General features: G+C 40.2%; 1 protein-coding gene across 1 annotated transcript in view; it reads left to right on the forward strand.

Annotated features, from left to right (window-relative positions):
* The window catches only part of htt (huntingtin), a 264,314-nt gene extending 248,401 nt beyond the window's left edge, over nt 1-15,913 (forward strand). Inside the window, exons 65-68 of the mRNA XM_072594171.1 lie at nt 165-270; nt 3,371-3,533; nt 11,624-11,784; nt 13,874-15,913. Coding sequence (XP_072450272.1) covers nt 165-270; nt 3,371-3,533; nt 11,624-11,784; nt 13,874-14,087 — 644 coding nt within the window. The 3' untranslated portion in view covers nt 14,088-15,913. The remainder of the gene's footprint in view (nt 1-164; nt 271-3,370; nt 3,534-11,623; nt 11,785-13,873) is intronic.
* The last annotated feature ends 9,421 nt before the right edge of the window (nt 15,914-25,334 follow it).

Below are 25,334 nucleotides of genomic sequence, written 5' to 3' on the forward strand. Positions count from 1 at the left end.
GCTCCAAACTAAATGAAGCAATTCTGTTGTTTGATTTCTTTCTTAAATAAGTATCAAAAATAAAAGTTTATACAAACAATGAGTCAGAGTTGCAGGTTTCCTTTTTTAGAAGAAGACATGTTTATGTGATTTCAGTAACTCTGAATTGTTTGTGCTGTGAACAGGCAAAGAAAAGAGCAGCCCAAGTCGGAGTTCAGAAACGGATAGCATGGTGCCAGACAGCGAGTCAGTTATTGTGGCAATGGAGCGGGTTTCTGTTCTCTTTGACAGGTGGGGTTTTTATTCCTGTTGGTTTGATGAGAAATTTAACTGTTGAATAAGTATCTCCCACATGTACCAAGCCTGCCATACCTCTACTCCTCTGTCTTAGAAGTTAAGCTTTTAGTCAGTAACCCTTGATACTTAATCACAGATCTGTGCCCTCTCCTTTAGAGGTCTCTTACTATCTAACTGCAGCTGAGACTTGTTGAATTATTGGGAAGTCTAAAGTTATTGTCATTTATGTCCACCATGAGCTCCATCCCGTCAACAATTCCTTCTGTTCCTGTCCACCATCTGAGTCTGAATCAGACCATTCACAGATTTGGCACTTGTGTGACACTGAGCTTCCCTCTCTCTAATGTGTCTATTGATAAAAGACATAAAAACAACAAGAAATTATTTGTTTTGTTTAGTGAATTGTTATGATTGGGAATTTAGAAAATTAATTAATAACATTTGAAAAGGAATCAGGTGAAAACATGAAGGGAAATATTTACAGGTCCATGGGGAAAGAGTGGGATTAGTTTGGTAGTTCAAAAAGTCTGATTTTGTAGGCCACCAATTAATAGCCTTCTATGTTCCATCATCTAAGAATCTCTAAGCATGCCTATTTCTGCCTTTGTTATCTCTCGACTCGACAACTCCTGCCCAGTCTTGTAGCTTCATTAAACTTATCTGCTGCTTGTATCCTAACTTGCACCAAGTCCTGTTCAATCATCAACACCTCAATGTTAAACTTTCCTCCATGTTTTCAAATCTTCCCATAAACCATGCTGCAAATCATTGGCCTGACCACCTCTTTACCATCTAATTTGTTTTTGTTTCATGTAGCTAATTCACTGAACTCTGTTGACCCTTCAGATTTTTTGACGTGGACGTGTATGTTTGGTAACTAAAATGTGCTGATTTGTATGTGGTATGCATGAAACTCCTGGCTTGCTACAATATTGCACAGCTCAGAGAGAACACTGTAACTCTGTAAAATCCCTGCTAATTTCCAATTCCAGTATATTTTGTATTCTGACTTTTTTAAATTGCTACTTCAGTAGTACTGCGTTTTCAATTTTCTAGGCATAAAATTTTGGGATGCTCTTCTCATTTCATGTAGAAGAAGGTGATTTGTTTAAATGCTACAAGCCTGTGATTTTTTTAAACTGTTTCTGTAAATTTTGGACTGTATGCTGCCCTCAATCTAATCCATGTGCTCTAAATTGAATCCCTTCTAAAGACTTATGTTGGGACTTTTTGGACTTAACCATTGCAGGATACAATGAGGTTGAATATGCCAGCTGAGTAAACATACTACACCATGTACAATTGCTGGGTGTCTGCAGTGCAGACCTAGCTGTTGAACAGTGGACAACATAGAAGGGCTTGGTGAACTGAATAGCACATTCATCAAAGGAAAATAGAGCTTTCTATCAGGAGCTGAGATCCTTTCACAGTGAGAATTGTGGCCCACCCGGTACCAAAATCAATGAATTTGAAAAATATAATGAAGTAATGGTGATGTTTTCTGTGAACTTGCTGCCTATAATTAACTTTAGAAATCAACACAAGTCACTTTATGTCGATAGAAACAAAATACTGTTCAGATGGCTTTTCTGAATTTGTAGGAATAAAAATCTAAAGCAATTGAGTATTCATATGCTTTGGGTCAAGAAGTGCTGTTTCTGAATTCAGCTAACCATAACTGGTAATGGCATTCTTGTATGTACTGAATAGTTTTTCACCTTCCGAACTGTGCATCATTGATCATGTTGACCAAACAGGTGCAAACTGCTGGAAGAGCTGCAGCATGGTGACTCAGTGGTCAGCACTGCTGCCCCTCAGCACCAGGGAGCTGGGTTCAGTTCCAGCCTTGGGTGACTGTCTTTGTGGAGTTTTGCATGTTTTGCCTGTGTCTGCATAGGTTTCCTCCCACAGTCCAAAGGTGTGTAACTCGGTGGATTAGCCATAATAAATGTGCGGTTATGTTGTATGGTTTGGGGGGAGGGGTTGGGTCTGGGTCTGGATGAGATACTCTTTGGTGGTTCAGTGTGGATTCGATAAGCCAAATAACCTTTTTTACCACACTGTCTGGTTTCTATGATTACTGCCAAAGTTCTAACCAAAGTTTTGCTTAGCTCTAACAGGACCTCTCTGCTTGTGTAATCTATACTACGACTGATAAAGACAAGAGTCCTATCTGTCTTTGGGGATCTGTGGATAAGCACCCCAGGATCCCTTTGTTCCTCTAAACTTCCTAGTATTTTTGTCTTCCTCAAGATCTTCACTTTAATCTTCGATTAATATTGAATAGCTGGGATGGTGGTAGTCATTAGCACAATGAGTTTTAATATAGCTGGATGGTAGGATATCAAGTGAGCTGAGGGTGAGGTTTGGTGGTTGTGGAGCTCAACCACGGAATATCTGTTAATGCTCTGTGCGGTCTCAGCTGATGAACTAGTATGTATCCAGCATCCTTGAACTGTAGTGCAATGTACACCAAAGTAATGCATTGTTAAAATGTTCTACCTGCCAATTTAGGAAAAGATTCCTATTATTATATGCTGAACTAACTTAGTTGTCTTTCTGCATTTGAGATACTGAATGATCAGATATTTCACTGGGAAAAATATTTAAGTATCAGGCATTTGTGGAGGGTTTGTCCAGGTTTTCTGGCACATTTTTAGAGATAATCATCCACACCCTTCACTACTGACATTCAGGAGCAGTGTGCACTATATCTACAAGATGCACTGCAGAAGTTCACCAAAGATCCTCAGGGAGCACCTTCTAATCCACAGCCACTTCCACCTAGAAGATCAAGGGTAGAAGATACATGAGAACACCACCCCCTTCAAGTTCCCCTTCAAGGCACTCCTCATCCTGATTTGAAAATATATCGCCATTCCTTCATTGTTACTGGGTCAAAATCTTGGAATTCTTCCCCAATGGCATTGTGGGTCAACCCACAGCAGATAGACTGCAACGGTTCCAGAAGACAGCTCACCACCATCTTCTCGAGCAACGAGGGATAAGCAATAAATGCTGGCTAGCTGGTGACACCCGCATCCCACAAATAAATATTAAACAAAATTGAATTTCTCTCTATCTCTTTGTTTAGAATCAGGAGGGGCTTCCCTTGTGAGGCAAGGGTTGTGGCACGCATCCTTCCACAGTTCCTTGATGACTTCTTCCCACCTCAAGATGTGATGAACAAAGTTATTGGAGAATTTATTTCCAATCAGCAGCCCTACCCACAATTCATGGCCACAGTGGTTTACAAGGTATTGATTTTTCTTCCTTAGAAGTTGCAATTTAGAACCAAAGTATTCAGCCATCCAGTCTGTGCCAGTCTAAGTGCTATACAAAGGACCCCTCCCATCTGACTTCAACCATCTGATCAGTATACTTTTTATTCCTTTGTCCCTCACTACTTGCCTGGCTTCTCCTTAACTGGTTAAATTGGTGACCAAACAAGTCTTCCTTGGAATAACATAGCATTGTATAAAATAATTGTGTGAAAAATACATAAGTATTTCATTTAATATCTTACTAAAAATTTAGACCACACATGAAAATGTTAACATTTTTCTTGCAAAGCAAGTTTCCTAATGTATGTGTTCACGTTATTTCTTATCAGTAAAGATATTCCTCCTTAATGTTCCATGCTCTGGTTTCACAGGACATAAGTCCTTCTGGGACAAAAAGGGCAGGTGAACCAGCTGTGCTGCTTAGCCTCTGATTTTCAAGGGGTGAGTAAGATCAGAAGAAATTGCAGCAGGTTTCAACCACTTTACCCATTTGGCCTTCTCCATCTACAAAATTATGGTTAATCTGATTTGTCGCCTTCACACTATTTTTTTCTTGCTTGTCATGATCCTAGCAAACAGCAAAACTGAACAAAAGAAGTACTGGACAAATCAAATCCCCAAGTGAATCCTGGCTTTTTGTAGACCTTGTCTGCAGTGACATTTTGAGCTTTGGCCTTTTTCCTGATCTAGGTTTAATTGTGGAGTACTTTACAACTGCAGTATTGCCAACTCAAGCCATGGTTAATTGTTCTCAAACTTGTCGCATAGGTTGTCAGGCTGGTGTCTCAGCTTTATAGATTTTTCTTCGTTAAATGTGAGGTTCTTTCACATCATCCCTGTTGGCCAACAGTAATAAGGAAGTTCTTTTTTTCCCACCCATTAGGGCATTCTTGACAATAAGCTCTAATCCGTGCCTTTTAAAATTTGATACTTTCCTTCCAATAGTACTTGAGGTTATGGATGATAACCTGAAGATATTACTCACTTTGTTCCCAAACTGTTCCTTATTTCTTTGAATAAAAATGAGATAAGATTTGAACTTTGGGTATTGCCCAAAGAAAGTCAATCAAATCAATGAGCAGCGAAATCGCTGCTCGTTGGATGCTGCCTGAACTGCTGTGCTCTTCCAGCACCACTAATCCAGTATTTGGTTTTCAGCATCTGCAGTCATTGTTTTTACCTTTCTTTGGGCAATCCACATCTTGTAAAAATAAACATTGGGTTAACTTTTCTACTACCATTAACCATAACTTTTCCAAAAGACAACACTTCAGAAAATCTGATTAAAACATCCATAATTGTTATAAGATACTGATTCACACTCTTGGTTTCAGGTAGTGGGACCTATATGATCTATTAAAACCCTATTAAACAGTTCTTTGAAGGCTGGTAGTGGAATTAAAGGTGCAGGTTCAATTGAATTTTGGGGTTTCCAGATACTTGACATGTATAGCATGTCTAGCAAAATTTAACTAAATCCTCATGTAATCCTGGACAATACTAACTATTTTATATTTTAGTTTGCATTTTCCAAATGCCTAAGTGACTTCTCATTTCAATTTCATGAAATTTTATTATGATACTCAAATGAGGCTACCTCTTGATGGATGATTGTACGTAAGCCAGAAGTAAGCCATTCAGCCCAACCTGGTCAAACTCTGATAATAAAACCCTCCACAGCTGGAATCACCTAGTGAATTTTCTCTACATTGCCTGCAATATCAGGAACCTTCCCTTAGTCTTGGTGTGGTTTAACTAGTACCTTGTATAGTTGTAGCAAGACTTTTCTATTTTTATACTTCGCTTTTGAAGTAAAGACCAGCATTCGATTTGCTGCTCCTATTCCCGACTGAAAACGTATGATAGTTTCTTGTGACTATGCACGAGGACTTCCAAATTCCCCTGCACTGCAGTTTTCCGCACACTGTCCTTTTAAATAATAATATTCAGCTGCTCTATTGTTCCTTTCAATGTGAAATAACCTCACATTTTTTTCACATTCTATTTCATCTGCTACGTTTTTGCCTATCGATGTTCCAAGGTATCGGCCACCCTTGTCCTTCTTGATGGAAGCGGTTGTAGGTTTGGAGGGTGCTAAGAATCTTTCATTACATAATACTAGATATAAAATAGCATGTGCTCTAGTTTGCTCCTCACCATATTGCTTTAACAAAAATCCCCCTCAAATCCTAGAAATATGCCCTTCGCAAATTTGGCAGTGAATTGATTTTACCCAGTCTATATGCAGGTGAGAGTTACCCATAATAACTTTGTTGTCCATGCTACATATTTCTCTCATTTCCTGATTAATGCCCCACACTACCACTGCTATTTGGTGATCTTTAGTAAATCCAACTGCTACCCCCTTCTGTTTCTTAGTTCCATCCAAATACATTCCACACATTGCTTTTGCTATCTGACTACCTCCCGCAGTGATGCTATCCCTTTTATTATTAGCCCAATTTCACCTCCAATTCCTTCATGTCTATCCTTCCTAAACATCAAATATCCTTGAATATTCAGTTCCTGATCCTGGTAACCAGCCATCCGTGATTCGGTAATGGCAATTAGATCATACTTACTTATCTCTATTTGTGACTTTTGATTGCCTACCTTATTGTGAATGCTACATGCATTTGGAGTGTTTTTAACTTTGAAAATGGAATCATGTCAAAAAGACAAAGAATACTTGATACTTGGCTTTACTACTTATTCATAAGGTGAATAGACTGGACTAGCACATGCTGCCCGTTCCTAGTTGCCCACGCGAAGGTGGCGGTGAGCTGCTTTCTTGACCCACTGCAGTTTTATTTTCTGTCCGTCATCTATGATACAGTTAAAGAGACAGTTCTTCTGTAAATTCATCTTCGTAGCATTTTTATGACTTCCGATTACCATCTTTACTTCCAATTTGAGTTGCCTCTCGGATTCCCATCCCCCTGCCAAAACTCACCCCAACAGTAGGAGGGACTCTCTGCAAAACTAATTGATCCCAATCCTGTTAAGGTATAACGATCCAGCTTGTACAGGTCCCACCTGCACCAGAACCTCCATTCCTCAGGAATCTGAAGCCCTTCCTCTTACACCAGTTCTCAAGTCATGCGTTCAATTGATCAGATCTATTGTTCTTATACTCAGTAGCCAGTGGTAGTGAGAGTAATCCTGAGATTACTGCTCTTAAGGTCCTGCTTTTTAAAATTCCTATCCTGTCTGAAATTGGCATACAAGACCTCATCCCTTTTCCTATCTGTCATTGGTACTAATGTGGACAACAATTTCTAGCTGCTGTCCCTTCCTCAGAAGGGTGTCTTGCATGACATCCGTGACTCTAACACCAGGGATGCAAAACCCCATCATAGAGTTATATTTACTGCTACAGGAACACCTGTTTGACAATGGAATCCCCTATAACTGTTGCTCTTCTATTCCTTTTTCTCCCCTACAGTCCAGCAGGGTCAACTATGATGTCATGGGCTTGGCTCTGGCTGCATGTCCTGATGTACCATTGCTACCACCAGTTACTAAAATCAAAAACAAGTTAGCAAGCACAGTAGACTCAGGAATCCTGCACTAGAGTCATAGAAATGAACAGCATGGAAACAGACCCTTTTGGTCCAACCCGTCCATGCCGACCAGATATCCCAACCCAATCTAGCCCTACCTGCCTGGTTTTCTTACACTGTCTAGTAGTCATTCATTCCCTTTCTGCCTGTTACGCTTCTAATTTGCAGTGTGACAACCTCTATATAGGTACGATCCATGTGGATCTTTGCCTTGTGGCTGCACAATAGTGTCTTCAGCTGCTGCTCAAGCTCTGAAACCTGGAGCTCAAGCTTGTGCAACCATTGACACTTTCTGCAAATGTGTTTGTCTGGAGTGCCTGGTATGTTCATGATTTCACATGATGCAAGATGTACACTGCACTTGGTCATTTTAAACCTGCCATTCCATAGCTCCAAAAACGATTGTTTCCATTACAATAAGCACACACGTGATATGAAAACGTGATGTTCTCTCATGAGAATAGCTTGTTGACCTACATCTGTTTAGGGGCAAAGTTGAGAAGGCAGGGCCTTCATGGTCACCTCTATTGGTATGGAATTTAAACTGCAGTTGATGTAAGTCTGCAACAAAAGCCATCTGTCCAATCCACCGAGCTAACTGATTCCATTGAACTGTAAGGAAACATCTGAGTTTTTTCTAGTTAGTTGGATCACTTGTTGGCATATATCTTCTGAACAGCTTTTTGTCTCCAGTTCTTTCTTTGTCATTAAAGCTCAAATTCATAAACGCTTGTGCAATTCTCTCACCAGGTAGCTTGTTTAATCATTAAGATTGTCACATGATATATTGGAGATATTGTTTTGACACAATGCTAGAAATCTGTTTCTTACCCATTTTTGAAAAAAAACAAGTTGACTTCACAGAACTAAAAATTCTTTTTGACGCTACTTTAGAACCAAAATAACATAGAAGAATAGAGCACAGAACAGGCCCTTCGGCCCACGATGTTGTGCCGAACATTTGTCCTAGCTTAAGCACCCATCCATGTACCTATCCAATTGCCGCTTAAAGGTCACCAATGATTCTGACTCTGCCACTCCCACAGGCAATGCATTCCATGCCCCCACCACTCTCTGGGTAAAGAACCTATCCCTGACATTCCCTCCCCCCCCCCCCATACCTTCCACCCTTCACCTTAAATTTATGTCCCCTTGTAACACTCTGTTGTACCCGGGGAAAAAGTTTCTGACTGTCTACTCTATCTATTCCTCAGATCATCTTATAAACTTCTATCAAGTCATCCCTCATCCTTCGCCGTTCCAATGAAAAAAGGCCTAGCACACTCAACCTATCCTTGAACGACCTATTCTCCATTCCAGGCAACATCCTGGTAAATCTTCTCTGCACCCTATCCAAAGCTTCCATATCTTTCCTAAAGTGAGGTGACCAGAACTGCACACAGTACTCCAAATGTGGCCTTACCAAGGTCCTGTACAGCTGCAACATCACTTCACAACTCTTGAATTCAACCCCTCTGCTACTGAACGCTAATACACCATAGGCCTCCTTACAAGCTCTATCCACCTGAGTGGCAACTTTCAAAGATCTATGAACATAGACCCCAAGATCCCTCTGCTGCTCCACCTTACTAAGAGCCCTACCGTTAACCCTGTATTCCACATTCTTATTTGTCCTTCCAAAGTGGACAACCTCACACTTGGCAGGGTTGAACTCTATCTGCCACTCCTCAGCCCAGCTCTGCATCATATCTAAGTCTCTTTGCAGCCGATAACAGCCCTCCTCACTATCCACAACTCAACCCATCTTCGTATCATCTGCAAATTTACTGACTCCGTCTTCTACTCCCTCTTCCAAGTCATTAATAAAAATTACAAACAGCAGAGGACCCAGAACTGATCCCTGCGGAACTCCACTTGTAATTGGGCTCCAGGCTGAATATTTACCATCTACCACTACTCTCTGACTTTGACCGGTTAGCCAGTTTTCTATCCAACTGGCCAAATTTCCCTCTATCCCATGCCTCCTGACTTTCCGCATAAGCCTACCATGGGGAATCTTATCAAATGCCTTACTAAAATCCATGTACACTACATCCACATGCTTGGTCACCTCCTCAAAGAATTCAATAAGACTTGTAAGGCAAGACCTACCCTTCACAAATCCGTGCTGGCTGTCCCTAATCAAGCAGTGGCTTTACAGATACTCATAAATCCTATCCCTCAGTACCCTTTCCATTACTTTGCCTACCACCGAAGTAAGACTAACTGGCCTGTAATTCCCGGGGTTATCCCTATTCCCTTTTTTGAACAGGGGCACAATATTCGCCATTCTCCAGTCCCCTGGTACCACCCCTGTTGACAGTGAAGACGAAAAGATCATTGCCAACGGCTCTGCAATTTCCTTTCTTGCTTCCCACATAATCCTAGGATATATCCCGTCAGGCCCGGGGGACTTGTCTATCTTCAAGTTGTTCAAAATGCCCAACACATCTTCCTTCCTAACAAGTATCTCTTCTAGCTTACCAGTCCGTTTCTCACACTCCTCTTCAACAATACGGTCCCCCTCATTTGTCAATACTGAAGAAAAGTACTCATTCAAGACCTCTATCTCTTCCGACTCAATACACAGTCTCCCACGACTGTCCTTGATTGGACCTACCCTCGTTCTCGTCATTCTCATATTTCTCACATACACATAAAATGCCTTGGGGTTATCCTTGATCCTATCCGCCAAAGATTTTTCATGCCCTCTCTTAGCTCTCCTAATCCCTTTCTTCAGCTCCCTTCTGGCTATCCTGTATCCCTCCAACGCTCTGTCTGAACCTTGTTTCCTCAACCTTATGTAAGCCGCCTCCTTCCTCTTTACAAGACATTCAGAAGGGCTTTTGCCCGAAACGTCGATTTCGAAGCTACTTGGATGCTGCCTGAACTGCTGTGCTCTTCCAGCACCACTAATCCAGAATTCAATCTCCCTCGTCAACCAAGGCTCCCTCACACGACCATCTCTTTCCTGCCTGACCGGTACATACATATCAAGGACACGTCGTATCTGTTCCTTGAAAAAGTTCCACATTCCCATGATATCCTTCCCTGACAGCCTATGCTTCCAACGTATGCTCCTCAGATCCTGTCTTACAGCATTGTATTTACCCTTCCCCCAATTGTAAAACCTACCCTGTTGCACGCACCTGTCTCTTTCCATAACCAAGGTGAAAGTCACAGAATTGTGGTCACCATCACCAAAATGTTCACCCACTAACAAGCCCATCACTTGTCCTGGTTCGTTACCAAGTACCAAATCCAATATGGCCTCCCCTCTGGTCAGACAATCTACATACGGAGTTAGAAAAGCTTCCTGGACACTCTGCACAAACACTGCCCCATCCAATCTGCTTGATCTAAAGAGCTTCCAATCAATATTTGGGAAGTTGAAATCGCCCATGACTACTACCCTGTGGCTTCTGCACCTTTCCAAAATCTGTTTCCCAATCTGTTTCTCCACATCTCTGCTGCTATTGGGGGGCCTATAGTAAACACTCAACAAGGTGACTGCTCCTTTCCTATTTCTGACTTCAGCCCATACTACTTCCGAAGGCAGATCCCCCTCGAACTGCCTTTCTGCAGCTGTTATACCATTTCTAATTAGCAACGCTTACCCCCCTCCCTAATCTTACTGAAACATCTGTAACCAGGAACCTCCAACAACCATTCCTGTCCCTCTTCTATCCACGTTTCCGTGATGGCCACAACATCAGAGTCCCAGGTACCGATCCACGCCTTAAGTTCACCCACCTTATTTCTGATACTCCTTGCGTTGAAGTATACACCATTTGAACCCATCTCTGTGTCTGCAAGTATTCCCTGTCAGTGCTACCTTGTCCACAGCCTCCTACATTCTTGGACATCCTGACAAACAGCTAGCCTACTTGCTGGACGTATATCATAATAATATCAACCTTCATTATTATCCTGTCCCTTGACTTCTCTTTGACCAAAATCATGTCTAATGCAGCCTGAATACGTTCAGTGATCTAGCATTCACTGCTTGCTGTAGGAGAATTCCTGAAACTGAAAGAAGAAATTGCTTCTCATTCCTGTCTTCAGTAGAAGACCATTGTCTTTAAGCTGTGCCCCCAATTCTTGACTCCTCATAAGGGGAAACATAGTCCTTGGGTTTTCCCTCAAGCTCCCTTAAAGTTTTCTATGTTTTAGTAAAAGCACCTTTTCGTTCCTCTGAACTGCAGTGAGTATAGACCCAATGTGCCTAATGTTTCTTCATAACTTCATCCCATAGCTGAGTGAACTTGCTCTAAAGTGCTTTCAGTGCAACCATATCGTTTTGTTTTATATAGGTATTTCCTCCATCTTCTCCCTTGAGCCCTATACTGTTCAGCATGATGCCTCTGAAGTAGGGAATTTTGTGAAACTTTGTCAAAACTGCTCACATCCTCTCATGTGCTATACATGTCAGCTTTCTTGAACTCTGGAACTATTGAACCATTTATATTCTGAATTGACATTGTGTTCTTTCATTTACAGGTGTTTCAGACTTTACACAATACTGGACAGTCTTCCATGGTGAGGGACTGGGTAATGCTGTCGCTTTCAAACTTCACACAGCGAACACCAATAGCAATGGCAATGTGGAGCCTCTCCTGTTTTTTTGTCAGCGCTTCAACCAGTGCGTGGATTTCAGCTCTGTATCCTTCATTAATAATTGTCAGGTTTATAGGAGACGAGATGCTCGATTTAAGAGATCCATAAGATTGTTTGAGTTAAGCTAGTGCATTTCGTGTGTTTTTTAGGATCTACCATTATTCGGGGGTTTCTGCCAAGGGCACAGACTGAAGTGTTTTGAGGTGGCCAGCAAAACTTTAGTGATTTGATTGGCATTTTGTTTGTTTGTAGTTATCATGCAGACTAAAATGTCAGTATATTTTTTAAATACTGTGTTTTTTAATACTCGAGCATTTCTACATTGCAACAGTGACTACACTTCAACACCACTTCATTAGATGTAGAGTGGTTTGGAAAGTCCTAGGATTGCAAGAGATATTAGATAAATAGAACTCTTTTTGTTGGAGTCATTCACTAAAGATTCCTAGATATGTTTTTCCCTTTTTTTGCAATCTTTGAACCACGCAGTAGGGAATTTGAGGGCATAACAGGGGCGCAAAAAAAAAGTAAACTGACCAGATGAAGGATTTAGAAGGCATTTCTTTACGTCAACAGTGGTGTGAATGTGAATTTGCTGCTGTAAATTGACAGATTTATTGGAGTTTTTCAAGAATGTTACCAGTAGAGTTGATTGGCGAGGTGGTTTACAGAAAACATTGGATAACATCCGAAATAAGACATCAGCATGTAAAGTTAAAGCGTATAGGATTTGGTTTAATCTATTGATTATAGATGGACAATTGCTTGGGAGACAGGAAACAGTCAGAAGAAATGGGTCTTTTGAGTGGCAGGCAGTGACTAATGGATTACCACAGGATTAGTGCTTAGACCTCAGCTATTCATAGTATAAATGATTTAGATGAGGGGCCTAAATGTAATATCACCAGGTTTATAAATGACAAATGACAGAAAGCTAGGTGGAGAGGGTAGAGATGACTGACTGATTTAGGCAGGTTGAATGAATGGGAGAATGCATGGCAGCTGAAGTATAATGTGGGTAAATGACCTTTGTCAGAAAAGCTATACTTGCTTCAAAAGCTTTTGAATTAACTTTAGAAAATACTTGCTCATCCAAGAATCTGTGCTATCTCGGGGCCTAAGGGCTTTTTATTTCCTGTTGAAACTCCCCAGAAAAAAAACTGACTTTTTATACTTTGCTACAGTGTGCAAACAGGCCATTTGGCCCAACAAGTCCACACCCACCTGCAAAGAGCAACCCACCCAGACTCAGTCGCCTACTACTCTACATTTATCTCACCTACACATGCCTAAACATGGATAATTTAGTTTGGCCAATTGACCTAACCTGCACATTTTTGGAAATGTGGGAGAAAACTGGTGCACCAGGAGGAAACCCATGCAGAGATGGGGAGAATGTGTAAACTCCACACGGTTGCCTGAGGCCGGAATTGATCCCGGGTCCCTGGTGCTGTGAGGCAGCAGTGCTAACCACTGAGCCACCATGCTGCCCTGTTCTAGAAGGCCTTGCTGTCTGAAACATACTAGTTTAAAATCATGGTTCAAGAAAGACTGACCTAGTTAATTTTTAAACCCCTACACAAAATGAAATACCCGTATACCACTAGTTTAAAATCCAAACTAAAAACAAAATTAATGCACACAAATCGCCACAGAGTTCCAATGACCCTTTTTCAAAATAGTGCCTTGGTATATTTTCCTGAGAAGGAAGATGGAGCCTTGATTTAATATCTGATTCAATAAGTTGGTACCTCCAGCTATGTAGCATTCCTTTAGTACTGCAGTGAAGTGTGGTATTATGGACTTGTATCTCTGGCATGGGATTTGAATGTACATCTGGTTCAGAAGTGGGCTACCCAATGAATTAAGACTAATTCACTGCAATCCTGCAAAAACTTTTGAATTCTGGGGGTTGCCATAGCTGGTGTATTGAGAGTTCTTATGAATGTTTTATGAAATGGTTAAAGGACAGAAATGTGCTGCTAATGATTAAATATCAAATCGTAGTTGACTTGATCCGTGTTATTTGGAAAAGTCAGAAAACATGCTGTAAATCAATCATAACCCCCAGAGCCATGACAGAGCAGGCCACAGTATAGTTACAGCAAAACAATTTCTTAACTGCATATCCAGCCTCCCCCACGTTATCAGCCGAATGGGTAAGGCTGAACAAGTGGATATAAATCTCTTCTGCTTGTTGGCAATGGACTTCTACAGGAAGCAGATTGATGAGGAGCTAGATCGCCGTGCCTTCCAGTCAGTGTTTGAAATGGTGGCGACTCCTGGCAGCCCCTATCACCAGCTGTTGATGTGCTTACGAAGCATTCACCAGGTTGCTCAATTGTGAATGGCAGCATCTTGACTTGGGGAGGATTTGGTAAACATAGCAGTGGTACACAGGGATGGGACAAGAATCCCTTTGCAGTGATCTCAGTATTCTCAAGTCACACTCCCAGCATGTTCCTTCCAAATGTTCTGACTATTCAGTTGTTGTAATGTGGTTGTATGTCTAATTTAGTGCATATAATCACAAAATGTTAATCTTCTCAGGATGTAAGATGTGGTAATATAAGTAAAACTGTCTTTTAACCGAAGATTTATATATCATGTAAAGTATGTACAATTGTAAAAGCTGTGGTGCATGAATTTACCCAATAATTTGCAATGAACAAAATCACTATGTTGAATGTCTTCTGCGTCTGTCCTTGGCTGTGGATGAAGTTTGAGTGCAGTATCAAAACAGGTGTGACTGTGGTGAATGAGTGAATATTTATTTTGATTTGATGCAGGCCCATAACGCACCATTGAGTTTCCAACTTCCATCAAATGGCATTTGATATCTTAATGAAAATATGTGTCTATGTACAATACAAAGAAAAATATATTTATTATTAGCTGTGAAGTTAAAGACATATCATGGTCTGGTATTCAGATCATATTTGAGAAAGGGCAAAATGAATCAATTCTATCAAGATGATGTATTTGGTGGAAAATGAAATCTGGAATGTGGGTTTGATATTATGAGGTTAAACATTACAGTAGTCAAGAGTTTATAACTGTTTATCATCTCAACACAAATCCGTGTTCAAATCCGTCTCTTTTCCATATCTGAACTTTCTTAACATTTCCAAAAATCGTTTTGTTTGTCATTTGTGTGGTTAATGGTTTTAACTGACATCAGATTAGCGTAAGAAACCCAGTATGGATTACTGTAGCAAAACTCTGAAATGTTAATAAATTGAACTTGAGCTTTTTTTGTGAAGGTTCAATTTGTTTGAAATTTTTTTCCATATCAAAGATTTGAAATATAGTTGAACAAAAAAATTAGACAAAAAAAACCTTGGCTAATCATGCAGTTACTGATTTAAATCATCATTTGGGTACATCATTCTACTTTAGGTGTTATGAGAATCAATCTTGGAAATGCTTAAGCAAAGCAATTTTTTTTAATGTAAGTTTGTATTCCTGTTGGTATCACAAACCTTTTCGTTTTGTTAAGATGAATGTGTGTGAATGCATCTTTTCATTCCTGCTGCCACATGTCTAATACTGGGACAGACATTGGTGCACATGTTGATGGGAACATTGGATTAAATGGCAGGGCCACCAGGTTCATTCAAGCATGATGTAACTTGCTTCATGATTGGGGTGTGGTTGCGGGGAGGTGGGTGGGTGGGCAGGCAGGACTGGGAACAAAACTTGAATTTTCATTATAGTTTCCAACTTAATGCTGTACAACCTGTGCTTCTGTCATATTCTGACAATGTTATTTAACTATTGCTGACAATAACTAACAAACATAGACTTAGCCAGTAGGATAAGTTCTTATCATAACAAAGTGGAAATTTCCTTATGGTCTGTATTGTGACAACCTCCTGCCTCCGTGTCATACTGTTGTTGTGTCCCGTGTTAGACTGTCTATTTTTATTTATATATACACATACATAGCTGAACAGACTGTCAATAGCAATACAGGTACGGTGGAGCTGGTTCAAAATTCCACAAAGACACTTGATCTGACAATGTTTATACAATGGCAATGACAGACAAATGGCTGGAGCTCTTGTATTAAGTGTTAGTCCTCATAGTACCCATTAAAACATAATTGAAATGTTGCATTTTAATTCTAAATGACTTAATTTGCACTTTGAAAAATAAAATAACTTAAATGTACCTGGAATTTGTTATCTGTTATATTCTGAAATGAGCAAGGAACAAGTAGACTTAAAGTCAAAAATGCATCTGTTGATGCATAGGCTTATAACGCAAATGGATATAGTAGAGACATAGGGCAATTAGTTTGGTAATGATACCCAGAGTGGAACTGGAAGGGGCAAGTTGTTCACAAAAAAGCAGCAAATGGGCTTAAATAGGGAAAATCTGATGAATAGGCAAAATTAATAGCTCTTAAATACATGTAGTATTTGAAACAAAGTAAATACGTTAATGGCACAAATCGAAGTTAAGGCATATGATTTAGCCATTACAGAGGCATGGTTACAAGGATATCAAAGCTATGAACTAAATATTCAGGGATATGTGACCTTTTGAGAGGACATACAGCAAAGAAAAGGTGGTGGGTAGCTTTGACTTTAGGATGCAGGTGTATAAGTAAACCAGTCAGACCATTGACTCTGCTCTGCTATTTAATGAGATCATGGCTGATCTAATTATCTTTGATCATCTTTCCTGCTGCCCCCACTCCCAAATAACCATTGATTCCCTTACTGATTTAAAAATCTCATCCTTGAATATACTTTAATAAACCATCCCTGCATCCTTATTTGGTAAAGAATTCTACAGACTCGCTACTGTCTAACAGAAGAAACTTCTCATCTGCCTTGAATAGATGATCCTTAAACTGATAACATGCCCTCTGGTCCTAGACTCTCACAAGGGAAACAAACTTTCTATATCTATCCTGTCAAGTCTCTAAGAATCTTGTAGTTTCATTGCGGTGGTCTCTTATTCTTTTAGATTCCAATGAGTAGGGGCCAATCTACTCAACCTCTCCTCATAAGACTGTCGTCCATACCTGGTATCAGCTAGTTAGTACAATAACAAAATTAACAAAATTATTGTGGATCAAAGGATGTAGAATCCACATGGTTGAAGGGACGAAATAATAAGAGGAAGAAAAAACTTCTAATATAAGACTTGTTTATAGGCCTCCTAACTGTAGCTGTACAGTAGGATAGAGATAATTAGATTGGGAAAATCAAATTGGCAGATAGTTTCCTAGAACAGTGTGGATCCAGCAAGTGATGGGGCTATTTTGGAATCAGTAATCTGTAAAGAAGCAGGTTTAAATATTATCTTGGAGTAAAAGATATCCTAGGAAACTGTGACCATATTTAGAATTTAGCATTCTGTTTGAATGTGAGAAACTTGGATTGGAAAGATCAGCTGAACTTAAAGGAATTACTTTGGATGTAGAGTTGGCTGGAATGGAGTGGGAAAGATGTTGATCAGAGAAGACACTCTAAGAACAATGACAGGCATTTAAAAAAAATAGCAGATAATGGGATAAACCAATCATGCCTAACCAAATATGGTGAAGATGGTGTCAAACTGAAAGAAAAAGAAATACAATGTAGCAAAGAGTAGGGGTAATCCAGAAGGTTGCGTACATTTTGAAAACCAACAAAAGATGACCAAAATGGGGAGAAAATAAACTGAAGGTAAAGTAGCAAATAATATAAAACTGCATAGTAAAAGCTGCTTCAAATATATAAAATAGTAAAGACCATGCCTCTACATCCCTCGATGGTTAGAATTCCACAAATTCGCTAATCAGAAGAAATTTCTCATTTCTGCCATAAATGAGTGACCTATTATTCTGAGGTTACATCCTCGTTCCAGGCTTTCCAACAAAGGGGAACAACCTTTCTGCATTGACCCTTCTAAGTTCTCTAAGAATCTCGTATGTTTCAATAAGGTTGCCTCTCATTCTTCTAAACTCCCAATGAGTACAGGCCCAACCTGCTTAACCCCTCTTCTTATCTGGGATCAGCCTAATGAGCAACAGTAAGGAATGATCTTGATTCAGCTGATGTAGAATCCATCTAGATGGAGGTCAATAAGAAAAAAGGGAAGAGGGTACCGATAGGAGTAGTCTAAATCCTCTGGTGGGATAGAAAATAAATCCGGAAATAATGACAGCATGTGAAAAATGGCAGTACTTTAAACATGGGTGAGTTAACCTTTATGTAAAATGTGATCATCTGATTTGGTAGAGTTAGCCATGAGGAAGAGTTCATTGAACATGTTTGGAATGGTTTCCTCGAACAATATGTTGTGGATGCAGCAAGGGATTAAATGATCCTACTCACCAGTCCGCTCCTTTCCCTGCACTTGCATCATGCTATGTTTTGTGTCTTTTCCCCATTGTACGTACTGCAGATAGGCAATTCAATCCATGCCTTCTATTCTCTCCCACTCGCTTCTCATTCTGGAAGGCTTACTTACTGCAGTAACCCTTAGTTGAAGCACTTTATTTTGCACTGAGTCATAAAGTTGCAATAAGCATATTTTCAATCAGTCAAGGAATCATGGATTCTCGGGGGAAAAAGGCATGTAAGTGTGATTGTTGCTGATCTGATCATTATTCATCATGTTGAACGGTGGAGCATGCTTGGTCAACTGAATGGCCTACTTCTACTATAATATAGTCACTCACTCTAAATTTAATGAAAGATTATTCCTTACTAATAGTGTCTCATGTTGGGCAATTTTAATTGTTTGTTTTTGAAATTGGAAAAACAATGCCATTGTCATGTGAATCACAAAAATAAAACCATAAGATAGAAGAGCAAAAGTGGGCCATTGAGCTCATCAAATCTGCTTCTCCATTCAATGAGATCATGGCTGATAGCCCAAAGGTCACTGCAGAAGGATGTAAATGCATCACATGCAACTATACAGGATGTATCTTATGACCCTTGCTTTCTTAACACACTCATTTTAATGTTTACTTGAAGACTTCCAGTGCCTACCTAGTTCCCATTGGTCTCTTAGCATGCACTCTCAGACTTCAGCACTTATACACTGCCTATCCTGTGAGAGTTTTTTGTAGTGCATTGGGTCTTTATGCTCTGTCAGACTGCCAGCTGCAGTCTTGTTTTGCTGTTCAATACAGAGTAAGAGGTAAGCACCTTATGACAGTGGGGAACACTTAACAGTAAATCTACCACGTCAGATAGTAGGTAGCATTCTGCTCCATCAATGTTACATCTCCAGCATGTGCTAGCAGTTTATGTGACAAGCATACTGCATATGCCTCAAGCAAATCATAAAATGTGAATGTCAGAGGGGAGTAGTCCTTAAGGGTGACTACTGTCTTTGAGGGGATGTTGCCATAGTCATTCATAGGGTTCGTTCTATTCCAATCCAGGGGCTGGCTATTGGTCAGGCTCTTGTTCCTACCAGAATGTGTATATCTCTGTTCTTGCAGTCTTGGGATCAAGCGATGGTCAATCCTGCAAGTTAAGTGCAAACAGTCTGGGAATGAGTGGTAGACCAGTTAGAGTGCTGTTCAGACACATCAGTCAGAACTGTGTACTGTTGGGCTGTCCTTCCAAGTCAGTACAAGGTGTGGGGTCAAGATCAGCCATGGAGGTTTGCTCAATGACGATCAGAGGTTTATTCTATGTACTCATGGGGCAAGTGGCAAATCATGTTTGGGGATGTGCTTTGTTATATAGGGTTGCTGAGGGATTCATAGATAGTATGGAATCTGTGAATAGGAGGGACTGGGAGCTCCAGAAGGTGAGGGTAGGCTGCAATTAAAATTGATCACAGTAACTGGACTCTAGAGTCAACAAGTAAATGGGAAATTCCAGAATTATGGATTCTGGGGGTAAAATGGACACACATTAATAGTTGCGTGAAGGGACACAGAATTGAGGTGGAGAAGACAAGGATCGTCAGGGCCCCAGGGAAAGCAACACAAAAGGAAATAAGATTGGGATTTCTGGTCGGCATGGATGGGTTGGACCGAAGAGTCTGTTTCCATACTGTACATCTCTATGAAAGAAAGTCTTGTGACCCAGGTAGAGCCCATAAGCCCAATTCTCTGAAATAAAGTTGGAACCTTGCCATATTGGATCAAAGGTTAACTATGGAAAACAGTTGCCAATGCCAAACACCAGACAACAGTTGACCAATGATTTGTTCCACTATGGCCTGGGCTACACAAGTAGCAATCCCATTGTGATGAGAGCCAAGCAACTTAAGGAATGGGATTCCCCACCGTCGCTGTCTTATCCAGGTGCAGGATGTTTTAACTGCAACCACATTTGTTGAGAGCACCCTACCACCAACCTATAGTTTCTTGTTTGAAATGGCATCAATTCCATGAAAACCTATATATGACCACCGTGTATATTTTGGTCGTCTATACTACATAACCTGGTAACCAGCATGACTCTCTCATACTAGAGAACTTGCAGGTTCCTGCCTCCCTCCAACATCCCCAGGCCATGCAGAAATCACTGTTGAGAGACAAGAGATACCCCATCTAAATATGGCTCATGACATTTTTATAAAATGGTGAGGCAGAATGAAGATACATTGCTACTTGTGTAGCCTAGGCCATAGTGGAACAAATCATTGGTCAACTGTTGTCTGGTGTTTGGCAAGATTATCTTTTCTTTATGACTATCCTTTCAAATTTCTTTATTATTTTAAATTCCATTAGGTCACATCTCAGCCACTTTTTAAAAAAATGTGGATATTGCTGGCTGGTCCAGAATTTATTTTCAACCCCTCTTGGTCTAGGTGATGGTGAGCAACTAAGGATAGGAAATAAATTATAACATTCCATTTAATGTTCCTAATTACTTGTTTATAAATGCATCCTAATCTTTGTAAGTCCTATTCCTTTTCAAACTCTAATTTCTCACTGTTTAGGTAAGATGTTTCTTTTGTATTCTCCTGTCAAAACAGACAATTCCATACTTTCCCACATTACATTCCATTTGCCAAATCTTTACTTACTCACTCACTATATACACCTCCTGTAGCCTCACAGCTTGCGTTTCTATAACAAACAAGAACAGAAATTGCTGGAAAAATCTGTTTGAAACAGAAACAATTGGAGTTAGAGCCCAGAGAAAGAGGAAAAAAACAAGGGGGCCATTAGTAGCTGATAATGGGTTTTGTGTGGTAGTAACCCATGAGATGACAAGGCCTGATGTGTGGGGGTTAGGGTTAGGTGCTCAAGTCCTAAAATTATTGAACTCTATATTGAGTGCAGAACACTGCAGATTTCCCAAATGGAAAATGAGGTATTGTTCTTCCAGCTAGCGCTCAGCTTTGCTGAAGCCCTACAGCAATTCCAGGTCATTTTTGTTATACGTAGATGTTCTGCGAAGATGGTCGCCAGTGTGTGCTTGGTCTCACCAATGTAAAGGAGACCACATGAACGGTGAATACAGTAGATTAGATTGAGTGAGGTGGAGGTAAATTACTGCTTCACCTGGAAGGTGTATCTGGAGCCTTCGATATTGAGGAGGAAGTAAATTGTGAGACGTTATACCTTCTGCAATTGCAATGGAAGGTAATATGGGGGTGTGGAGTGGTGTTGGGAGTGGGGGAGGAGTGGATCAAGGTATCTCAGATGGTGGCATCCTACTGGAGATGGTGGAAGTTGTGGCTAATGATCGTTTGGATGTGGATTCCAGTAGGATGGTAGATAGGTGAGGATGAGGGGGACCATATAGCTGTGGTGGGAAGGAAGAGAGGGGTTGAGGGCTGAAGTGTGGGAGATGGATCAGACATAGCTGAGGGCCCTATCAGCCAACAGTAGTGGGGAATCTTTGTTTGAGGAAGAAGGTGAACATTTTGGAGACACCCCCCCCCCCCCCCCCCCCCCCCCACTTGCCATAGTTGGCATCATTGTAACTCTGGAGATAGAGATTTGGGAGAATGGAATAGAGTATTTATTGAAAGCAGGATGTGAGAATGTACAGACAAGGTAACTGATGGAGTCAGGTTTATAGTGGATATTAGTAGCCAGCTGATCCCCAGAATTGGTAACAGAGCTATGGAAGAAGGCAAAGGAGGATTCAGAGATAGAGTAGGTGAAGGTAAGAGCGGGATGGAACTTGGAAGTGAAATAGATAAACTTTATCAAACTACTAGTACCAATGGTGTCATCGATGTACCGGAGAAAAAGTTATGGGTGGGGTCCAACGTAGGACTGAAACAAGGAATGTTCCATGTACTCCATAAACTGACAAGCAGAACTGGAGCTCATGCGCATAACCATAGCCACTCCTTTGAGCTGAAATCAAGTTACTCTTCTGTCTATCTCTCTGTCATCAGCAAAACCATACTTTGGGTCCATTTAACTATAAATTGTAAAAGGTAGAGGCTGCAACATCATTTTCCATGTCATAACACTCACTCACTCATTACATCTTGCCAACCAGGAAAAAGATGCATTTATGTCTAGCCTCTGTTTCTTATTAACTAATCAATCGAGCCATACTAATATAGATGGCAGTAGATGCTTGATCAGTGGTTAATTTTATATCTGAAGTTTTGTTTAGCAAAGGCTTAAGGGATTTGAGTGAAAGGCAGGTATATGGAGTTAGGCCACAAATCAATCATTATCTCATTGAATGCTGGAAGAGGTTTGAGTAGGCCACTCAGCCCCCCCTTTTTGTTCCAAAATATTACTCCCTACACCAGTCATAATCTATTATTATTTGGAACTTACTTTCTAAAATAGAGGAAAATGGATTTCAGTTTTCAGTTCCTTGAAGGTCAAGACTTGTTTTTTCTTAAAGATTTCAAAGTAATTTTGGATAGTGAAATCATGTGATTTGAGCTAAATGATTAGCAAGCCACCTGGGGAGTAAGTTCCTCAGGTATTTGCTGACTTTGGTTTTCCAACCTAGAGAGAAGTGGTCCATTACAGCAGAGCTGCTCTTAGTAGTAGCCTTCAATCAATCAAGACTGGGGTTGGAGAGAAATCATAGTCATAGAGTCTTCAGCATGGAAACAGACCCTTTAGTCCAGCTAGTCCATGCCAACCATGTTCCTAAACTAAACTAGTCCCAATTTTCTGCACTTGGCCTGTATCCCTCCAAAGCTTTCATCTTCATGTACTTATCCGAATGTCTTTTAAATGTTGTAATTGCACCTGCATCCATCACTTCCTCTGGTAGTTTATTGCACATATGAACCATTCTCTGTGTAAAAAAAGTTGCCTCTCATGTCCTTTTTAAAATGTTCTCCTCTCACCTCAAAAATGTCCCCTGCTTTTGAACTTCTTCACCCTAGAGAAAAGACCCTTGCTACATTCATGTTATCTAGGCCCTCATAATTTTATAAACGTCTATAAAGGTCACCCCTCAACCTCCTATTTTCCAATGAAATAAATCAGTGTCTCCTCCTAACTGAAACCCTCCATTCCTGGTAAGATGTTTGCTGAACCCTCTCCGATTTAATAATATCTTTCTTATAGTAGGGTGACCAGAACTGCACACAGGAGGTCTCACCAATGTCCTGCACAACTGAATATGATGTTCCAACCCCTATACTCAGAGGTCTGAATAATGAAGGCATGCATGCTAAATGCTTTCTTAACCACCCTATCTGTGGTGCAACTTTCAGAGAAATGCGTACTTGAACCCCTGGGTTTCTCTGTTCTAGAGCATTACCCAGAACCCTACCATTAATTGCATAAGACTACCCTTGTTTGTTTTACCAAACTGCAATACCATGCATTAATCCAAATTAAACTCCCAACTGCGACTCTTCAGGCCATTGACCTAAGTGATCAAGATCCCTTTGTAATCTTACGGAACCTTCGTACTATCCACTATACCACCAATTTTGGTGTCATCCACAAACTTGCTAATCATGTCTCCTATATTCTCATCTAAATTGTTTATATTGTTACAAGATGGAGGTGAACCATTATGTTCATTAAACCAAACATCCAGAAAAGCTCGCCTTGTAATCTGTTAAAATATGAGACAGAAAACTCCTAAATTCCACTATTTAAAGAAAAATATCAATTTATCTTCTAAATCTAAAAGTGAACATTAAACAAAGAAATATTCACACATCTAAGCCCCTCTTTCTCTTACCTGCTTACGATCTGACTCCAACTTGATAACAATATGCTGTTCCAATAAGACATTTATTAAAATTACATTCACTTAATCTTAAATCACATAGTATTTGTCTTCTCTGCTGTCTTCAATTTTCCTGCTGCTGATTTCCCTGGGTAGTCATCTTTCTTTTTACTGTGAATATGTTCCACTTGAAAAGGTACTTTTGATAGAAAATGTTACCTAATTTCTCTGAGAGCAAGATGTTAGATGGGCAATTAGTTTTCCAGCAGTTTCTCTCTCTATGGTAGCTGCTCTCTGACCAACTTTCAAAATGTACTTATACTTTCCAACATCAAATTATCTCATTGGATCGATGTTGTTAAAACAATAAATTAAAATTCAATTGTGTTTTACTGATGCATTGTTTAAACTGGTTAAATTTGTTTTGTCAAAACAAGCTGTCAAAACTCAGCTATCCATTTCACAGCCAAATATTACATTTTCAATTTTCCAGTATACTCTGGGTTTAGTCATATACACAGATAATTGTAATCTCTCCATTCAAATAGCATTCTCTCTCTCTCTCTCTCAAAGATACAGTACACACCTTCAACTTCATAAAAAAATACATGACAAACAAAAGTGGACACAATACCTATCCCTCTGGAACATTGCTGTTTACAGGCCTCCAGTCCAAAACTAACCCTCTGTCTCCTACTGCCAAGCCAATATCTCTCTCGCTCGCTCTCTCTTCTTTTCTCTCTCCCCCTCTCTTCTTTTCTCTCTCCCTCTCCCTTTCCCTCTCTTGGTTCTGTCTCCACCTATCTGTTCACTTCTCTCACTATCCTTCCAACCTCACCTTCAGCATAAATACTTTTTCCTGACTGCTATGAGCTTCGATGAAGAATCACTGGACTCAAAATGTTAACTCTGCTTTCTCTTCACAGATGCTGCCTGACCTGAGTTGCTTAGAAGAAAACTCCAGAAACACTGGCTGTGGAAGTACTAGAGAGGAAGACATCCTATACAGAAGTTGAAGATATGAGTTTATTAAACATATACACCTCTACTAATCATTGGCCAGATAACATTTATGTTCAGTTCTGGATACCTTATTTAAGGAAGGATGTCAAAGCCCTGGAGAGTGTGAAAAGGGTTAGAATGATACCAGGAATGAGAGATTTAAAGTGCAACGAATGAGTAGAAAAATTGGGCTTTTTCTCCTGGGAGCAGAGAAGATTGAGGTGACCTTATTGAGGTGTTCAAAATATGAACAATTTTGACAAAGAAGGATATTCTGTTCCCATTAATTGGTATGCCAGTAACTAGTATCACAGTTTCAAGTTTGCCAGCAAGAAAGTTATGAATGAGATGAGGAAAAAATTCTTTACTGAGAACATTGTAAGGATTTGGAAGGCACTGCTTGCAATAGTGGTAGATGCAGGTTCCATAAGAAGTTTCACAAGGAAGCTGGATATATATTTGAAAATGCTGTATCTAGAGATTAGAGAATGGGACTAGCTGGA

Source organism: Chiloscyllium punctatum, chromosome 2, assembly GCF_047496795.1.
Source record: "Chiloscyllium punctatum isolate Juve2018m chromosome 2, sChiPun1.3, whole genome shotgun sequence".
NCBI classification, from domain to species: Eukaryota; Metazoa; Chordata; class Chondrichthyes; order Orectolobiformes; family Hemiscylliidae; genus Chiloscyllium; species Chiloscyllium punctatum.